This window comes from Macaca mulatta, chromosome 2 (genome assembly GCF_049350105.2).
Source record: "Macaca mulatta isolate MMU2019108-1 chromosome 2, T2T-MMU8v2.0, whole genome shotgun sequence".
In the NCBI taxonomy this organism is placed as follows: domain Eukaryota; kingdom Metazoa; phylum Chordata; class Mammalia; order Primates; family Cercopithecidae; genus Macaca; species Macaca mulatta.
In genome coordinates, this window is record NC_133407.1 from 153,875,716 (window position 1) to 153,893,069 (window position 17,354).

The following is a 17,354-nucleotide window of genomic DNA, read 5'->3' on the forward strand; positions in this document are numbered from 1 at the left end:
TAAGGGATCTGTACTATACTGTGTAAAACTGTTCATTTAACCAGTTTTAAATGAAGGAATAACTGGGAGTAAGGGCAGAACTGGAACCCGTATCTATCCCCTGTTCAGAGCCCAGTAACCTGCATTTTTTCCAGAGGCCTTAACCAGACAAACAACACAGGTGCTGGAACTATTCTGATACTCAGATGGTTGTCATCAAGAAAAGAGATGTCATCTGATGATTCTCACTTGTAACACACGTGCACACAGACACACACACCCCCAACCTCTATCTCAGATTTTATTTTTTTTAAAAAAGGCTCCAATACAAGGCCCCAGAATAGTGCATGCAAATCAACGACCCTCAAAGTGACAGTCATTGTCAGATAACAAGCACAATCTGCTACAGTCTGTGACCTGGTAAAGAGACCACCTTTTCATTTTGAGTCCCATCACCAACTATGACAATGTCCAACCTACTGCACAGCTCACAATGACTCAGAGATACATTTTAGTATCTGAACAGCAAAGACATATTGAGCTGCAAGTACAATGAGTAAGTATCCTTAGTGTATTAGACAGGGGGAAATACAAACAAGGCATAAAAGGGAAAAGCCAACTTCATCTGATGCCTGAATCCCTAAGTCTCTTCCATCTTTTCTCATGATCTGTGTTTAGGGAGATCTGCTATGCCGTATCAAGACCTTGCTCATTTGGTGATGAGATGGGGCTATTTGCCTTGGAAGACTAAAGGAAGGGTGAATATTCACATGAGGTAAGAACTTGAAGTTGTGGTTATAATACATAGGCCAAGTTTTCCCTGCTGTCAACCCATCTCTGTAACTCCAACTTTGTGCCTGCATGAATTCTGCGACATGGTGCAGCTGATGGGTAGAGAATTCTAACTCCTGTGATGTATATATTTACAGGAGAAGATAATCATGGAAGAATTAAATGGAAGAATTCATAGAAGAATACAGCCATGGATAAACTTAATCAAAATAATATGATTTTAGTTTGGTTTAGTATATTCAATGAGTCAGTTTTGTTTGTTTTTCGTGAGACGGAGTCTTGCTCTTCTCACCCAGGCTGGAGTGCAGTGGTGCAATCTTGGCTCACTGCAACCTCTGCCTCCTAGGTTCAAGCGATTCTCGTGCCTCAGCCTCCCTGAGTAGCTGGGATTACAGGCGTCTGCCACCACGCCCAGCTAATTTTTGTATTTTTAGTAGAGACGAGGTTTCACCATGTTGGCCATGCTGGTCTCAAATTCCTGACCTCAGGTGATCCACCCGCCTCAGCTTCCCAAAGTGCTGGGATTACAGGCATGAGCCACTGCACCCAGCCGGGCCTTTAAAAATAGGTTTAAAAAATGTTTCTTGTGTGTTTCTCAATGCTTTTAGTTACTTACAGATTGTTACCTGAGGTGATTTGAGGGAAGGGGTATGTTTAGTGAATTAGTGTTAATCAAAATCACTAGCTAATTAAAAGAGAAATGTTCTCACAAGAAAAATAATTATGATGGAAAGCAGCAATTAGCTTCTGAAACTACCTGCTTTTCAGTTCATCCTCTTTTCAGAGAAATTAGAGCCTAAGCAGGGAGGAGCCTACTGGCCATCTAGGAAACCCTCTGGAGTATCAGAGAAATGTCATGGGCCTCAGGGAAGAAAAGAGGCCTGTACCAGGCAACATCTTAGATGCCTGGTTGCCAACTTCTCAAAACAACCCATAACCACCAGCAGGGCTAGTAACTGGCTGACATTCGTTAACCCACTCGTATGGCTGTTTGTGAACAGATCCCAAATGCAAAGGGTCCCCACTCCCCGTCTCCATACCCTATACAAGACCTTTTCATTCAACCAAAAGGATAAGAAATGTGATACAGAAATGTGAACATCAACACAAATACAGATTATTTTTTCATCAAGAGAGTTCAAACATTCCCATTATCAAGAGGGATCTTCACCAGAATGTAACAAAATTAATTTCAGCTCTCACACCAGTAACCAGTGAAAGTATGGCCTAAAGCTAGTTACAGGGCATAAAGTGACCAGTGGTCAGTTATTGTTCATTAGTTAAGATGAGTAACTGCAGAAACTCTACCCGGAGCTGAGCACATGTGGCTATCATGATATCAGATGTCAGTTAAGGGTTATGTTCCTGTAAACCAAAGCACCAGAGCTAAATTAACAATTTCCCTTTCTGGTCTTAATTGACTAATAGTTAAGTACTGTGGGTACTACCAGCACGATCCTGGGTTGTGCTTCTTCAAACATTTCAGTTTCTTAATACTAACATTGGTAATAAAACATCTCATCAGGGCGGGCACAGTGGCTCACGCCTGTATTCCCAGCACTTTGGGAGGCCAAGGTGGCAGATCACTTGAGGCCAGGAGTTCAAAACCAGCCTGGTCAAAACAGTGAAACCCCATCTCTACTAAAAATAGAGAGATTAGCCAGGCATGGTGGTCCACACCTGTAATCCCAGCTATTCAGGTGGCTGAGACACAAGAATCACGTGAACTGGGGAGGTGGAGGTTGCAGTGAGCTGAGATCATGCTACTGCACTCCAGCCTGGGCAACAAAGTGAGACTCTTGTCTCAAAAACAAACAAACAAAAAAAATCTCATCAGTGCCCCAGGTCAGAACACAGTGAACCAGAAGGGAAGACGGCTGATCCAATAGCCTTGGAAATTAATTTAGCTTCTGACTCTGGGAAGCTTCCCTTCTTCTGGTGATGTTTTGCAAAAGCTTCCAGATCACCGATTCCTAAATTAGAGACCAGGCCTTTTAAACAGACCCAGATCAGAGTAACTTTGCCAAAGCTCTGGAGGGAGATTTCTCCAGTGACAGACAATTGTTCCATCAGAACAAGGGTGGGGAAACTCTTCTCACAAGTAATACTAGTATCAACCAAAAAGTTAACCACTCTTATTTTCTAAAAAGCTCAGGACCAGATTCACACTGATACCCTGCACTGGCAGCTTAACTTCCTGAAAGAGACAAAAAACAACTTAAACTGAGAAAATAGACCCTGGTGAAATGTTCCCATCACCCCACCTTAAAAAGAGGTGCTGGGCTCTCCTGGATCTAAACTCTCCCCTTCATAGCAGCACTTCCCCCTGCTATTGTACAGACAGGAAGCGCAGAGCAGGGGAGAGGCGGCCCCAGGTGAAATGGAACTCAAAGCCTACTAGGGATGGACTTCTGTCAGAGCAGAATATAGCTCAGTGGAATCTATCTTCTCTGTCTTGGCTAAAGAAGGGCTCTATAAAGGCTGCCCTATAATACTGCAAAAGGAACCAAGACTAGGCAGTAGCAAATAGACCCAAGAGGTACACAGCAGCCATTTCTGCCCTGGGCCCAACAGAGCTGCATTTAGTTATATCTCGATAGTAAAAATGTAAAGTCCCTTCAAAAGGGGTAAACCTCCAATTACAAAAGATAGTAATAATAAACAGGAAAAACAGCAAATAAATGCTGATTCTCCCTGTTCTAGTTTCTATTCTATTATTCAACTGTAGTGGAAACACCTCAAAGTGCACAACACAAAACAGCAGATTCCTGCCCCTCACCTGTGTGCATCTGACTTCTCACCCTGCCACCTTCCCCATCCACCCTGCCTGCCCTCTGTCCTGCTCCACTGGCTCCTGCCAGACCCCTGGGCCCAAAGGTGCCCTCTCCACTGCCAGTCAGTCAGTGCCCCCCTTCTGCTTGGCCAGGGTGTGCTTCAGCTCCCGCAGGTTCTCTGTCAGCACCTCTACCTCATCTAGGCGGCCACACTGCTTGGCATCAAAGATGTATGCCTTGATGTTATCGATCTGCTGCAGGAGGAGCTCTTCCTCTATGGGCTCCTCAGCCTCCGGCCCACTGTCACTGTCCATCTCAAAGGGGTTGGTACAGGTGGGTTCCTCAAAGGGGTTGCCAGGAACCAGAGGGCTTGAGGGCCTCTGCTGGGGATGTTCATCTTCCTCGTTGAAGGGGTTAGGAGCTGGGCTGTCTGGCTGAATGAATGGATTCCCTGCCACTGCCTCCTCCTCCTCGTCCTCTTCCTCGAAAGGATTGTACTCTTTCAGCATGCGGGCTGAAGGGTCGAAGGAAACCCCGGCAGCAGGAGGACTAGTAGTGCCCTCTTCCATGGGGCTGGAGAGGTCTTCCTCATCAAAGGGGTTTAAGGAGGGCCCCTCATGTTGCTGTGGCATGCTGCTCTGGGTTAAGAGCTCCTGGCCAAGGGCTGGGGGCCCAGACCACACTCTGGTGGGCTGTTGAGTTGAGCTAGGTGACGGGGTCTTGGGAGCTGTGCTGCTTGGAACTGGGGAAGAGCCTAGATCCAAAGCATAAGCAAGGTGGGTGCGAGGCTCTCTGCTGGGCTCCAGCTGAAAAGGGCCGATTTCTCGGAAGTCCAGGGACCGAGTCCGTGTGTGCAGGGATGCCACCCGAAACTGCTCCCTTTCTCGTTCCAACTCCCGTTCACGCAGCATCTGCAGCTGTTCCCGCTGCAGGTCCTCCTCCTCAGCCTGCCTCCGGGACAGCTCGATGGCCTTCTCTGTCTGCTGCTGGTCATACTCGTCCTGTAGCTGCCGCAGGTTCTCCTGCAGGGTGCGCACTTCATCCGTGCGGCCCGCGGCCTTGGCCTGCCTGATGAATGATGTGATGTTGTGGATCTGCTGGAGGAGCGGGTCTGAGTCCTCACTCTGCCCCTGACCTCCTGACAGCGGGAGCCAGCCCTCAGCCTTTCTCAAGAGGGCAGAGCCCCTGCGGAGAGATGCCACCTCCCCGTTGGCTGCTCGAGAAGCCAGGCCACTCTGCCTTTCCTCAAGCCTTCGCTGAGACTCCAGGGCAGCCTGGGGAGAGAGCAAAGCAGAGAGAAGAAATAGTCACCATGCTGGCAACAGCCCACACTGTCACCCACCCTCTGTTGTCCCTCTATCCCTGTGCCAGTGACACTCCAATTTCTCACCTCAGGACAAAGATATCCAACTGCTAAAATCAAGTCATGTTTTTGTGTATATGTGGGCAGAAGGGAGACCCTGATTTTCAAAAATAAAAATAAAATATAATGAATAAGTTAGGGCATCAGATTTTCTCAATCTTAGATTCACAGGCCATATACTCTTCTTAAACCTCTGAGGTCTGTTCCCCTCATCTACACTGGAATCTCACACAGCGTTAAATACACATATAATTTTCTGTTTAATATTGCATATACCAATATGTTCTACAAGGAACTTCCTAATGTCTTGGTCCTCTGCAACTTCTGCCATAGGGAGAACTGTTAATCTCTGTGATATTCTAGCCATGAGAGAATCAGCAGAAGCTCTGAAAGAAAAATAGGACCTGGGGAGAAAAACAATTATTCTAGTTCCCATAGATAAAAGTGAGGCTGAAACACAACAGAAGAAATATGCACATTTGAGAGAGAGGTTCTGATTCACTACAACCCCACACAAGCTGGGAGCTCACGGCAGCCTCTGTGCTTGAGAACCACAGGAGGAAGCGGGCCCCATATCCCTGGCTTCACTCACTTGTCTCTCCATGGCCCTCTTCCTCTCCATTTCCTCCTTCCTTTTCTTTTTCAGTTCCTCAAACTGTTCTTTGGTTGGCAGTGACATCAAACCAAGCAACTTTTCCTGCAGGGAATGACAGACAATTTTACACTTAAACCCTTTGAGAGAAAAAATGACCCTTAAGCCCCATGATGAGAGTTTGCTTAAGCTGAGCCACTCTATTCTCCGAGAGTGACATCATTTGACAGTAGCCGGAAAGGAGCACACTCTTATATTGGGTGAGAGTCAACTCCAAATGGGCCTGCATTTTCCTCATGAAATGATCAACATCAGATATCCCAGTTATTCACCTGGCTCCAATGTTAGCTTCTCTATGAGGTCTTGTCCCTGCCCATCCTATTAGCAAACCTCAATCCCAGTCCTCTCTCCCACACTTCCTTGTTGTAAATTTCTCCACAGCACTTTTGCTATCTTATATACTAGATATTTTAGTTGTTTGTGATCTCTCCCCTTCTTTAGAACACAAGCTTAATGAGAACAGGAACATTGGTCTTTTTTGTTCACTATAGGACATCCAGCACCTAAAACACTACCTGGTATATAGGAGGCGCTCAATAAATGATTGCTGAATAGAATCACTAATCAAAGTGAGGAAGGACCTACTTCTCTGTATTACAAAGTCAGAAAACTAACCCAACAGGACTCCATCTATTAGATCTCTTTGTTGGCTGGGGGCAGTGTGGTTCACGCCTATAATCCCAGCACTTTGGAGGCCGAGGTGGGCAGACTGCTTGAGCTCAAAAGTTTGAGACCAGCCTGGGCAACATGGTAAGACCCTGTCCCTACTTAATGAAAGAAAAAAAAAGAAAAAAACACTTTGTTTTAATTAAAAAAAAAAAAAGAAAAAAAAGATCTCTTTGTCAGGGAGCCCCAAGGGTGGTTAACTGTGACTCTCTCAGAAGGGGCCTTCACGGGTAGAAAGACACAATTCAGACCTAACCACTTAGGTTAGTCTGCCCTTAATCGGCTGTTTCCTCCCAGCTAATGGCTCAGGAAGTCTCTTAGGAGATTATCCTAAGGAAGAAATACTAAGTACCAGTATTACTATCATGGCAACAATTAACAGCAGCAAAAAATTAGTCTATCAAATGCTCAACTAAAGGAAAACGGTTAAAGAATGGCATATACAGTCAATATGCACTATTGTAAATACTGTATATAAAAAATACAAATAGGAAAAAAGAAAACATACCAGAATAATGAGTGATTGTAATGGGGACATAGGATTAAAAGTAGTTTTAGTTTTCTCTGAAATCCAGATTTTTCTCTAAGTGTGGCATCATGCATTCATAATTTCAAAAAATAATACAATGTATAAATAGGAAGTAAACAAGTCACTGGCATGGATCTGCCTCTGGGGAAGCAAAAGAGCAGGACAGGCCAAGCATGACATTTATGCCAACCCAGGATGGCTTTACCTGCACAAAAAGTGTAGCTGAGTATCTGATCATTCTCTGCAGCCGCAAATTGCTTGGATGTGGTGGAGGATCCTGGTTCAAGCCCAAGGTTAAGATCTTCTTACTGAATTGGAACAAACACATGAATATAATGAGCACTGCCAGCTTCAGAAACAAGGGTGAAAAGTATAACATCTGGAGTTGCCAGGCTTTCATGCCAGGAAGGTGTGTAAAGATGGGCAAGTGACTCCATCGAAGTTTCCTTGAAGGCAAAGCCCATTTCTTACCCTTTGGCCGTACACAGGCCTCAGCACAGGGCGCACAACACTGTCATGGAGGGACTGACTACACATGCAGAGCCAGCTTCACAGGTGAGCAACCTATGCAACTAGAAAGGACTGGCACTTCAAAGAGCCCTATGCTTAGTTTAATGCTCTGCTGTTAGTGTCTTTATTCTTAATAATTTTTGGACAGGGGACATGCATTTTCACTTTGTACCAGGCCCTGCATCTACGTAGCCCATGCTGTATGTCTGGATGGACAAAAGCGCCTCATCTCATTCTCCCTCTGAGTCACTGTACTTCCCATAAATCAAAGGGCTAATTTAACCCCAATGGCCAGTCCACAGTTAAAAAGCAGTTGTGGATTTGAGCACAGACACAAAGAAAGAACCCGAGTTTCTATCTTTGCTCCACAACTTTTGCTATCTGTGACATGATTCCTCACCTTTGACACAGGATGTTAATCCCTACCTCACAGGGTAACTTCAGAATAAATGAGCTATTCTAGAGAAAACAGCCAGTGAGTAGCACATGATAGGTGTCAATAACTAGCTCCTCTTTCTTTAACAATAACAAACATTAGAAATCCTTAATGAAACAAAAGTCACTGAGATGCATTAAGTGCCAGAGTTGGCCCCTTCCTTGCCCTCCTCCTCACCCACTGCCCCATCACCAGAAGTGTGAGTGAGTGCAGGTCTACTTTCGCCATTTCATTAGAACAGCATCTTCTCCATTCCACCAGCGGGCAAGATACCACTTAATGGACCTTACCTTAAAGCGTCTATCAGCTCATACACTTTCTGCACTTCCACTCGAAGGTCACTGGCATGTTCCAGACTGTAGGTTGTCTCCCCAGCACTAAGGAGAAACCACAGAGACACGTGACCTAAGTTTCATAGTGCAGACTGGCCAGCATAGTGTAGAAGGATGCTAAAGGTGTAAGGCCTCACAAAGGCAGGTAATTCTCTAAAGGTGGCATTTCAGACTTTTGGATATAATGCAGTGTCCATCTCTTGGAATGATGAATCAAGTGGAAGTGACGTTTCGATTTGCAGACACAATAGGGACAGACTCAGGTTGACGCCTCCAAGGACTAGCCCTTATGCTCATCACCAAAACAAATGCGGCTGAATTTACTCTGGCCTACTTTCTCTAAACAATTCCACTGCCTCTAACAAGATGTTAGAAGTGGTTTACTAAATCAGTTGGTTACATTAAAAGCAGAAAACTACTTGGCTTTTCTCGCTCAAAAGTACCCAAGGAGGTTCGAGACCAGCCTGGCCAACACGATGAAACCCCGTCTCTACTAAAAATACAAAAATTAGCCAGACATCATAGTGGGTGCCTGTAATCCCAGCTACTCAGGAGGCTGAGGCAGGAGAATCGCTTGAACCAGGAGGCGGAGGTTGCAGTGAGCCAAGGTCGCACACTGCATTCCAGCCTAGGCGACAGAACAAAACTTGGTCTCAAGAAAAAAAAAAAAAAAAAATATATATATATATATATATATACACACACACACACACACATGGTTTTGTTTTAAACAAGGCAAATCTACTGCTACATGCATTGCTTTAAATGTGGCAGAGAGGCAACACAGGTTTAAGACAAAGTCAGAAAACTCTGAAATTAATAACACTGGATACCATAATTAATTCTTTTCCTATAGGTTGGGAAAACACTACTGGGATCTGACTCTAGTAGTTAGCACTTCAACTTCTAGGTCACAAACACTAAGCTTCAGAAAAAGCCATGCCCTTAAACAGGGATCAGCAAATTTTTTCCATAAGGAGCCAAATCATAAATGTTTTCAGCTTTGCAGGCCACAAAGTCTCTGTTGTTGCTATTCAACTCTGTCGTGGTGGTGCAAAAGCAGCTACAACCAGTAATCAAACATGGGCATGGCTGTGTTCCAATAAAACTTTATGCAAACAGGTGGCAATAACTAGTATTAGTAAGGCTAAAAAGAAAGTGAAACCCTCATACACTGCTAGTGGGAATGCAAAATAGTGCAGTCATTCTAGAAAACGATTTAGCAACTCCTCTATGGAATGTTACTCTATGGTAATATATAGTTAGCATAAAACCCAGCAATTCCACTCCTAGGTACCTACCTGAGAGAAATGAAAACATGTCTACACAAAAACCATAAAAACTTGTACACAAATATTACAGGAGCATTATTTATAACAGCCAAAAGTGGAAAAATACCAAATGTTCAACAACTGATGGATCAACAAAATGTGACAAGTATCCACACAACACATTCATACAGATGCAATGAAGTACTGATATATGCAACAACATGGATGAATCTTAAAAACATTACACTTTGTGAAAGAAGCCAGACAAGAGAGATTTTATATTTATGATTCTATTTATATGAAATGTCAAAAACAAACAAATCCATAGAGACGGGAAATAGATTAGTGGTGTCCAGGGAGATGGGGAAAGGGCAGTGGCTGCTAATGTATGGGGTTTCCTATTGGGGTGATGAAAATGTTTAGAATGAAGACAGTGGTAATGTTCGCATAATTTTGTGAATACACTAAAAACCACCGAACTGTACACTTTAAAAGGGTAAAGTTTATAGTGTATGAACTACATCTCGATTTTAAAAAAGAAGCAGATGTTGGCCAAGGGCAGTGGCTCACGCCTGTAATCCCAGCACTTTGGGAAGCTGAGGTGGGTGGATCATGAGGTCAAGAGATCAAGACCATCCTGGCCAACATGGTGAAACCCCGTCTCTACTAAAAATATAAAAAAATTAGCAGGGCATGTTGGCGTGTGCCTGTAATCCCAGCTACACGGGAGGCTGAGGCATGGGAATTGCTTGAATCCAGGAGGTGGAGGTTGCAGTGAGCCCAGATTGCGCCACTGCACTCCAGCCTGGGCGACACAGCAAGACTCCATCCCTCCCCCTGCCAAAAAAAAAAATATATATATATATATATATATATATATATATATATATATATATTAGCTGGGCGTGGTGGTGTGTGCCTGTAGTCCCAGCTACTTGAGAGACTGAGGCAGGAGAATCACTTGAACCCGGGAGGTGGAGGTCGCAGTGAGCCAAGATCACGTCACTGCACTCCAGCCTGTCAACAGTGAGACAGAGTCAAAAACAAAAAAAAAAAGCAGATGTCAGGATACATTTGGCCCATGGGCTGCAGTCTGCCAGCCCCTGCTCTAATGGACATGCCTACTTTAAGCCCTGACACCTCAATGTGACACTCAAGTGGCATCTACCCAGGCATGAGCATGAGACCCACTGCCCTTCCTCTGCTCTGTCCAGATGCTGCACTCAGCAGCAGTACCTATTGTCTGAGGCCCTTCCCAAACCTGCTCAGTCAGAATAGCCAAGGTCAACTGAATGTGGCTGTCTTTTTACAAGCTCATGTGATGGTAACATGTACCCCACTAAAAGACAGACATGAAGGTGATTCTCTTCATAACAGCCAAAAGTGGAAAAAAACCAACTTCAGCTGGTCTCAGAAAAAAAGCACAGTTGAAGTTAAGATTTTCATTTTTGGCTACTGGAGAACTGACCTAAGATGCCAGAAAACAGTCACCACTGGATTAGAAAAACATAGATGAATAGCTTACTTTAATGATGCTGCCATCCTGATGTATTCTGGAGCTTTCTGGTCAACTTTCTCCATGCAAAGTCGTAATTTCTAAGAACAAAAACAAAGCGGTAAGTGGTATGCTCAAGATACAGAAAAGCCTACCCAGAAGCTAGGCTCCATCAATGGAGATATATAAATGTTCACTTTTCCAACATATTAATTGTTGTTATCAATTTCCTGATTTATAGACCTACTTTCCAAGCAGAAAATTTTGTAGGAAGGAAAGAAAGTGAGAATGGAGCTTCTGACCAGATGTTTTGTTTTGTTTTGTTTTTTGAGGAGTTTTGTTCTGTCACCCAAGCTGGAGTACAATGGCGTAATCTCCGCTCACTGCAACCTCTGCCTCCTGGACTCAAATGATTCTCATGCCTCGGCCTCCTGAGTAGCTGGAATTACAGGTGCACCGCCACCACGCCCGGCTAATTTTTATTTTTTTAGTAGAGACAAGGTTTTGCCATGTTGGCCAGGCTGGTCTTGAACTCCTGGCCTCAAGTGATGTGCCCACCTTGGCCTCCCAAAGTGTTGGGATTATAAGAGTGAGCCACCACACCCAGCCAGATGTTTTTGAGAGGAGTAAGGCTTCCAGGGCACAAGCCGAGGCGTCTACCAAGACAAAAAGGAATTAGCTGCTACTTTCTTTCTCTGCCAAGTGATGCCAGGCAACATTAGGAAACCAGCACAAGGCATTGCCAGGGCTCACTTCAAAAGAGGAAGTGGCACAAGCACAGTGGGTATTCACAGAAATGAGATACCAGGTCATGAACTCCACACAAAGGATGGAGAATGGCTACATCTGCAACCCAACATGGGGCTTAATTAACACCATTTCTAGTAGCCTGAGTATTTACATGGGGATTCCAGAAACACTGCCATTATGACCTGCAGAACTGCTAACAATGACTATTCAGTGGTCATCAGACAAAAATATATCTTCCTCTGTTCAGAATGTTGCACAAGCTGCTTCCTCTGCCTGGGCTGATCTCTTCCCTGCATCTCTTACTGCCTGCCCACCCAGTCCACCTGGCTAGTCCTCCTCAGCTCACAGGTCTCACCCGGCCATTAAGGGACCAAGCCAGTCTCACTCCCAGATAGTCTTTGCACACTATTTCCTCTCAGAGTATGCATCTAGTAGGGGGGCTGTGGGATCGCTCATAGTAATGACAGCTGAGGCATTTGGACAAACTGAGAAGGGGACACTCAGTAAACTGGTGAAGTCTGAAAACTTGTAGAACTTTCTAAAACTTGGAAAGTCTAACACTCCCAAGTGAGTTTCCCGGGATTCTTCTGGCCCACTGTTTATGAACATCTCTAGCTTCTGCTCTCCCCACCGAACCTGTCTACACCACGTGGCAACTGCCCTTCCTCCTCTTGCCTCTGGGCCACCAAAGCCTCCACCCTCCTGCTTTCAAGTAGCCAAGGAAGGCCACTTGAAACAAGTTTGCTACAACACACCCAGGATGACTCTGACTCACACAGGGCCCTAGCTGGGAAATCATAACATGGGCCTTTAACAGGAACTACAAATAATTCAAACGAACAACTTCCCAAAGCATTCTCCAGAATCTGCAGGAGTGTACATAACAAACAGCCAAAATCTGCCTAAGAAATTAGACCCAAGACCAGACAGCGCGAATCACCTCGTAGAGCTTCACGATGTCGGGTGTGTGCTCCTTCTCATCAATCTGCTGCTCTCTCTTGAGCAGCGTGTCCTTGCAGTGTGTACAGCAGCGGATCCGGTCATCGTCCTTCTCATCCAGGACCGAGCTGACACTGCTCATGCTGCTGATGCTGCCTCGGCGGGAGCCATGGACACTGTTGGGTGACTGGCTGGGGCTGGTGTGGGTGCTCAGGGACTCCTTGCTGGCACTGGTGAGCTTGTCTGTAACCACAACACCAACAGGCAGCAATGACCCCCACAGCATCCAATTACCATACCCACGACCTCAAGGCAGCAGTCCACAGGTGTTCGATTTAGCGAGTAACAAGATCAGGCTCCAGCTGTGGGCAAGTACTGCCCCTCTGCCTTTCTGGTGTCAGACTCTGGTGGGAAAGGACTCCACTGCTGCCCCTCCAAATCCAAACAACCTTGCCTTTCCACCTGCCACTCTCTTCCATTTGCCTTGTGCCTCCAACACAACAAACATTCTCCCGGGAGATTTTCCTCCACAGCCTTCTCCCTATTCCCAAACATCTGGCTCCTATCCTCTCTGAATGGCAGGTCCTCCAGGAAAGCCTTTTCCAATTCCCTGAGGCAAAAACTATCCATCCTTCCCATCAGTTCCCACCACACTGCCCATTTTGGAGCACTTTCCATTCTTCTCCCTGTGTACAGTTACATGTACACCCCAGAGCTGCCCTAGGAACCTATGACTCTGTGGGTACAAACTGTGTCTTACTCACACTTGTACCCTTAACATATCCAGCAGGGCCACCCCACGGCAGCTGCCCAGTAAATGCTGGCTAAAGAGCTCAAGAGAAGAAAGATGAATAGTGTCCCAAAAAGGCTGCTTATAGTCTTACGTACATGAGACAGGGAGTTGGTCTCAGGGAGGAAGTATCAAGGTAAAGTGACCTGGTATATGTGAGAGTTGGACAGAAGAAGCATCTGTTTTTGTCCCCACATTATCCAGACACCCCATGGCCAACAGCATGCACAGTCAGCAGAACTCTCTAGTGTAAATTTATCCCAAACTTCCCAGAAGCCAATGAGATCATCTTCAGCAACTTCTACTCAGCTTGGTTGCAAAGTCCTGGAGGATCGGGTTCCACCTAAACTTTGTCCTCCACACACCCCCAACTATTCTATTTGCTCCTCTATTAACCTACCCTGGGCTTTCCAGAATTCCATGCCTTTGCTCCTGCTGTTCATTCTACCTAAAATGTCCTTTCTCCATCTCTTTTGCAATCCTACTCATCTTTTAAGGCTCTTTTCGAACATCACCTCCCAGCCCTAAGCATCCATGCTCTCACTGTCCCTGAACCCACAGCACTCAGCATCTCTCATATATATTAGTCTTTTCCATATGACAGTGAGTTGTGTGTGACTTATCCCACAGGAAGGGACTAGCCCACTGTTTATATTCAAGACCCTCTTCTCAAAATCACACTTGCCACTTCCAAGCAGAGCAGACAAAGAGTTGGTCAGCCTCTCCTGAGTGCCTGACACAATCTCTTTCATTGTACATCTCTCTTTAGAAAGCAATTATTTATTTGTCAGTTTATGCCCCCTGCTAGATGCTAGACTCCTTGGGAGAATGAACAATGCCTTATAGGCTTATAGGCCAGAAATGGGCAAAAGATGACCTGTGAGCCAAGTCCAGCCTGCAGGCTGTTTCTATATGGCTCTCAAACTAAGTATAATTTTCACATTGCTATTTTATTTATTTATTTATTTTGAGATGGGAGTCTCACTCGGTCGCCCAGGATGGAGTGCAGTGGCTCAATCTCAGCTCACTGCAGCCTCCGCCTCCCAGGTTCAAGCAATTCTCCTGCTTCAGCCTCCTGAGTAGGTGGGACTACAGGCACATGCCACCACACCAGGCTAATTTTTGTATTTTTATAGAGACAGGATTTCAACATGTTGGACAGGCTGGTCTCGAACTCCTGACCTCAAGTGATCCACCTGCCTCGGCCTCCCAGAGTGCTGTGATTACAGGCGTGAGCCACTGTGCCCAGTCTAGTGTTCACATTTTTAAAAGGTTGTTTAAAGAAAGAAAAAATGTCACAGCAACCATATATGGCCCACAAAACTTAAATTTATCTACTCTCTGATCCTTACAAAGTTTGCCAATCCCTGTTATAGACCACTGTATCCGCCCCTAGCATAGTACCTAGCCTGTAGTGGGTTTCACAGAATCAGCAACTTAATGAATGAAGATTCCCATGAGCCATTAATGTAACAAAAAGGTTCCACGGTCCCAGTGGTGATTAGCAAATAAGCTAGACCCAAAAGAAGATGAGGGTCCAGGGCCCCACCTCCAAGTCACCTACTTGCCAAGGGAAGGCTGATGAGCTCCATACACTTCTTGCACATAATAGACCCGCAGAGGCGGCAGTGGTGGCGGCGGTTCCGGATGCTGAACTTATTCCCACAGTCTGGACAGAAAGGGACATCCTGGTCGTTGACCCAAGGCACCACAGACTTTTCTATTGCTTTGGGAAGAGCAAACCAACAAGAAAGCAGGCCATTTTTAAAGAGAGCTTTGGTCAGGGAAAAAAGATAATAAGATGAATGTGAGCAAAGTTTTAAAGTTACCTCGAATCTTTGCAGATTCAGTATTTGTTCTGTCAAACGCAGTGAGCTGACAGGGAGAAAATATTGCCAAATGAAATTAACCAGGTGATGTATACACGCTCCTCATTTTCCAATACATCAAGCAGGAAATTAGCACATTTGGATTTCTCAAGTCTCATCTGTCATCCCCAACTCCACAAAATCACAAAAGCAATTTCACATGGGACAGGGTATTAGTTTTACATCCAGAACCTACCTCCCTTCCTATGACCCACTTCTAATCTCTTTATTGTCAGTTACCCATTTTAGCAATAATCAGGGGTAGGCAAGGATGGGTAGGGGCAGTGACTGAAAGCAATGGAAAACTCTCCATTCTCCACAGTGCTCCTGGACCCTAAAACTGGCCACATATTTCTGCCTTACAAAGTACACATAAAGAACTGTACTTGTGGTTGCTACTATGCCCAGCACACAATCCAGGTTACACACAACAAGCACATCCAGATCAAAATACACCCGTGAGACCTGGTCACCGCTTGTTTGTTTGCCATCACACACTACACCTCACTGGGTGATTGTGCCTGGGACACCCAAAAGAAGAATGTGAAGGAAGAAAGGTTTTCTGGCACCTGAGTGGGATTCATAGGTGGGCAAAGGAAGCTGAGCATGTGGCAAATTTGTCAGCCTGGGCCATTCTCTTAAGGAATGCTGGCCCAGGCTAGAACTGTCCACCACATCCTCTGCACCTCTCTAGAGAAGGTGTTTCTCTGTCACCATCAGCTGTATATGATATACACAACACATGTGATAGAAATGTGATTATTTTTTCCCAGCAAATGTGTATTTGCAGAAAAAAATGTTTTAAGACAACAAAATTTACCTTCTCTAACCTGATTATTAATTTATTGACTTCCACAACATAGTGGTCAATTCTAGCAGCTCGGTGTTTTTTGAAGTCGGAAAGATGGCTTCTCACAGCACCTAGAGGGAAGGAAGGTAGGGAGACAAATGACTTATAGTTTCTCTGAGGGAGCCTCTCTACCTTGCCACTTATCCCAATGAATTTCAAAAGCAGGCTGGTCAACATAGCGAGACCCCGTCTCTCTCCAAAAAATAAAAAAATTAAAATAGCCAGGCATGGGCATGTACGCCTATAATCCCAGCTCCTTGGAAGGCCAAGGCGGGAAGATGGCTTGAGCTCAGGAGCTGGAGGCTTCAGTGAGTTATGATCCCACCACTGTACTCCAGCTTGGGTGACAGAGTGAGACCAATCTCAGAAAGAAAAAAAAAATTTCAAAAGCAAGTAAAAACTCTAGGATTTTAGAGTCGTACCAAAAATTAAAAAACCAGGAAAGCAAATGGAAGAAAATCTGCTGAATTGTTAACCGTGACCTTCGGAGGCCACCAAGTACCATATGAGAGACCTGAGAGTACAGTAGATAAAGAGCATGGACTCTGGAGTCAGCCTGTGCTCAAGTTTCAATTCTGCCACACACTGTGTAACCCTGGACAAATTACTTAACATCTCTGTAACTGTAAGAGTACTCAATTATCAAATGGATAATAACGGTATGTACTTCCCAGAGTTGTTACGATGATTAAGTAAGTTAAAATTTGTAAAGTCTTAACTGACTCTCATGCCAATGTTAAATAAACCGGGTGGTAACATTATGGGCGATTTAAAAATTTTTGAATTATCTTACTGTTTTATAATTTATAAATTTGATACAATATGGTTTTTCCTCAGGATAAAGACAATTCTCAAAATGGCCAAAAAAATGTAAATGCTAATAGATTCCCTTGTGGAAGCTAGTTAAGCTAATACCTTCCTCAGTACAGCAGCCAAAACCCAGGACAAATGTCTGCAACACAAAAAGCTTACTGTCCGAGTAACCTGAAATATCCCCTGCTCAGTCTCACCTGCTCCAGAAACATTGCCCTCAACCCTCGCGGCACTCAATGTATGTCTCCTTCCCAATGATCACCTATTCACTTATAAACTGTAGTGTAACAGAATTTGTCACATGCCATGCTTTTAAAAAAAAATTTAATTGCCAAATAAAAATTGCATATATTCACCGTGTACAACATGTTTTGAAATATTTATACATTGGGAAATGGCTAAACTAGCTAATTACCATATGCATTACCTCATATACTTATCACTTTTTGTGGTGACAACACAAAGTCTACTCTCACTGACTTCCAAGAATACAAGATATTTTCATTAACTATAATCAGGCCAGGTGCAGTGGCTCATGCCTGTAA

The 17,354-nt window shown here is 44.7% G+C and overlaps 1 protein-coding gene across 50 annotated transcripts in view; it reads right to left on the bottom strand.

Annotated features, from left to right (window-relative positions):
• Positions 1-266: 266 nt before the first annotated feature.
• The window catches only part of RBSN (rabenosyn, RAB effector), a 28,942-nt gene continuing 11,854 nt past the window's right edge, over positions 267-17,354 (bottom strand). For 12 of the 50 annotated variants that reach the window (XR_013414263.1, XR_013414255.1, XR_013414244.1 and 9 more), the window contains 10 exons: positions 15,967-16,067; positions 15,108-15,153; positions 14,843-15,004; positions 12,490-12,731; positions 10,830-10,900; positions 7,992-8,078; positions 6,961-7,063; positions 5,501-5,605; positions 2,477-4,819; positions 267-1,154 (listed from right to left, as the gene is read on the bottom strand). Coding sequence is in view for 10 of the 50 variants with exons in the window: in XM_077993628.1 (XP_077849754.1) it covers positions 3,668-4,819; positions 5,501-5,605; positions 6,961-7,063; positions 7,992-8,078; positions 10,830-10,900; positions 12,490-12,731; positions 14,843-15,004; positions 15,108-15,153; positions 15,967-16,067 (2,069 nt within the window). In the remaining 40 variants the exon portion in view is untranslated. Of the gene's footprint in view, positions 1,312-1,864; positions 4,820-5,500; positions 5,606-6,960; positions 7,064-7,991; positions 8,079-10,829; positions 10,901-12,489; positions 12,732-14,842; positions 15,005-15,107; positions 15,154-15,966; positions 16,068-17,354 lie in introns of those variants that run through there. The other 38 variants (XR_013414264.1, XR_013414246.1, XR_013414257.1 and 35 more) reach the window with 9 other exon arrangements.